Source organism: Nicotiana sylvestris, chromosome 11 (genome assembly GCF_000393655.2).
Source record: "Nicotiana sylvestris chromosome 11, ASM39365v2, whole genome shotgun sequence".
Taxonomy (NCBI): Eukaryota; Viridiplantae; Streptophyta; class Magnoliopsida; order Solanales; family Solanaceae; genus Nicotiana; species Nicotiana sylvestris.
Genome location: NC_091067.1, coordinates 132,470,936 through 132,473,537, shown reverse-complemented (window position 1 = coordinate 132,473,537; position 2,602 = coordinate 132,470,936). Strand labels below are relative to the sequence as shown.

Genomic DNA, 2,602 nt, shown 5'->3' with positions numbered 1-2,602 from the left:
GGGAGTTTATCTCTCCAAGCTTTTGCTGGACCAGAACTTTTCCTCCAAAAAGTAGCAGGTCGACATTTTCCTAGAGTTATATCTGATGTGTTAAGTTAAAATGGTGGAATGTTTTAATTGGTTAACTCTCCAGTCTCCACAAAGGAGGCGTTTGGCGAGACGCTCCAAGATTGGGCCAAAAACTGTGCAAGATGTGCCTAATAGACACAATTTTGCTTGAGTTTAGGTGTTCAATAGGTACAACCCTTAGTTCAGATATCTAAATGAAAAATGGGGCAAGTTAGAGGGTCGTGTTTTTATTCTTTTTGTGTGAAACATAAGTATTGTTAAATTCAATAAGATGGTTATTTTACATCAGCTTCACTATCATGGAGAGATTATACAGATGATCTTTCCAGGTTAATGAGGCTACTACCATTGGAACTTCATCAGAAAAATAAGTATCGCTATTAGAAGTTCTAGACTTCAATGACTTACATGTGAATTATTCCTTCTTGTGTGCAGCACCTACCATCTGGGAACTTGAGATGATCTTAAGCAGTCTTCAGATTACCCGAAGCGCGATCTTTTTGAAGCCAAAAGTTCACCAACAAAGAGTCCAAGATGATCTGGTTCAAATGTGCGGCTACGCAGGGAAGAACCAGCAAACCAGATTCACCAAGAGCATTTCCGAGCTGTTCCACTACTGCTACCATTACAGGCAAAGTTTTCTGGCTTGCAACAAGTAAAAGAGCACTAATATTTTCCTTCTTTGAAAAAGATGTTGAAGTAGTGGAAAGTAATGTTATTGCCAGAGCATTAAAAGCAAAGAGGATGAGATGCAGAAGCACTCCTAACACAACAGCCAGAAGAAAAACTTCTGGCTTAACCAATAAAAGCAGTGACCTCGATCTGCTCACTTGTATAAACGGGGCTAAACTTAGGAGGAGAGAACTCAACATTGCCAAAAGCTTACGATTTCGATCAGAAAACTCAGCCACACCTTTGAAACATTCTCGTAAAGCCTTCCCTACGAGAAGAGGAACTAAAAGAGTGAAAACAAGGCTTCTAAACAACCGCTCAGCCGGGACAGACACACCAACCCCAGTAGCTATGAGCTTAGAGATTGAAAAAGGTATAATCAGAATTCCTAAAAGGTTTGATATTAAAGTCATCGCCAGAGCGAGAGCAGAGTTTCCTCCTGCTAACCGAGTTAGTGCCACTCCACTAGATAGTGTTGTGGGCATACAACTAAATATAGCCAACCCTGTGACGAATTCTTGAGGTTGAAGCTTTAGCAGCATAATAATCTTGGAAAATAAAGGAGTGAAGAACAAAATGGAAACGAGACCAAAAATACCAACAGGCCAAGCTTCAACAGCAGCACCTACTTCATCACTACGCAATGTGAGCCCTGAGATTATAAATATCCCAAAAGTGCTAAATTTGGACAGATAATATCTATCAGCAAGACAACCAAGTGTGGGATTAACAAGCCCTAATGTTACTCCACCAATTAAAGCTAAAGGCAAAAAGTTGTTTGATACAAAACTCCAAATTGGTTTTACCCAATTTGAGTTTGATTTCGCAGTAGCCCGTGGAAGTTGGTCTCCACTACCACTTCCCTGGAAAATACCATATAATCTATCAGCTGAGAAATTAATAAACTGTTTTCACATTTGATTTTGTACAGTTTTTAACATCAAATCAATTTTAACAACATAATAGTAAAGGAAAGGAAAGGGGGAAAGTTCACCTGATTTGAGTGTTGTGAAGTGGCTCTAATGAGAAGCTGTGACCTGTTGATGTTTCTGTTGCTGCTAATTCTGGAAAAAGGGAAGTGGGTTTGGGTCGTCGGAAGATGAGGACGCCGCCCATTTTGAGGATTGAGGAGTAGGATTTGGAGTGTTCCCGCCATCGCCATTGGGGTGGAATTAGTGCAACTCAACATGTAACTAGTATCCGCCCACATCTGGATAGTATTGTAATCCCATAAAATTTTATATAAGTTTTTTATACATAAATGAATAACTATTGGCAGAAACTCAAATATTATAATCTCACATCTATGGATTAATATTATATAGAGTAATAACTAATTTTTTTTTGTAATATCTTAATTTAAATTATAAAAAATAGTACCTCTCACAACAACATCAACTTCTACCAACCTAAGTCACACAATTTATCACCTTTAGGTTCGTTTGATAGGAAGTATAATAATAGTATTGAATATAGTGTATTAGTAATATTGACATTATTTTTTGTTCACTGTTTGGTTTGGTGAATTAAATAATTGTATTTTTTTAAAAATTAATTGCTTACAAAAATACCCTTCACATTATAATATATTACAAATGAATTTAATTTTTTTCTTGTAATACATTTTTTATTTGCTTTTATTCTTTTATTCTACTGCTCAGGTTATTGTCTAAATTTGTCAATAATATTTTTAGTATTATTTATTTAATATAGCCATTTTATTTTAAACTTAGTTCAAAGTATAAACCTTACACTCTCTATTTTTTTTTAATATTATATTTTCTACTATAAAACTTTTATATAATCATTTTATTTGGTGTTTAATATAATTAAAAATAGAAGTGCATATGCTCATACTTTA

General features: G+C 35.3%; 1 protein-coding gene across 1 annotated transcript; it reads right to left on the bottom strand.

Annotated features, from left to right (window-relative positions):
• Window positions 1-293: 293 nt before the first annotated feature.
• On the bottom strand, window positions 294-1,963 carry LOC104235005 (probable sodium/metabolite cotransporter BASS4, chloroplastic). The gene is made up of 2 exons (XM_009788673.2): window positions 1,736-1,963; window positions 294-1,604 (listed from the first exon to the last, which is right to left on the bottom strand). The coding sequence occupies exons 1-2, from the start codon at window positions 1,949-1,951 to the stop codon at window positions 534-536; spliced, it is 1,287 nt and encodes a 428-aa protein (XP_009786975.1). The 5' UTR covers window positions 1,952-1,963; the 3' UTR covers window positions 294-533.
• Window positions 1,964-2,602: the final 639 nt, after the last annotated feature.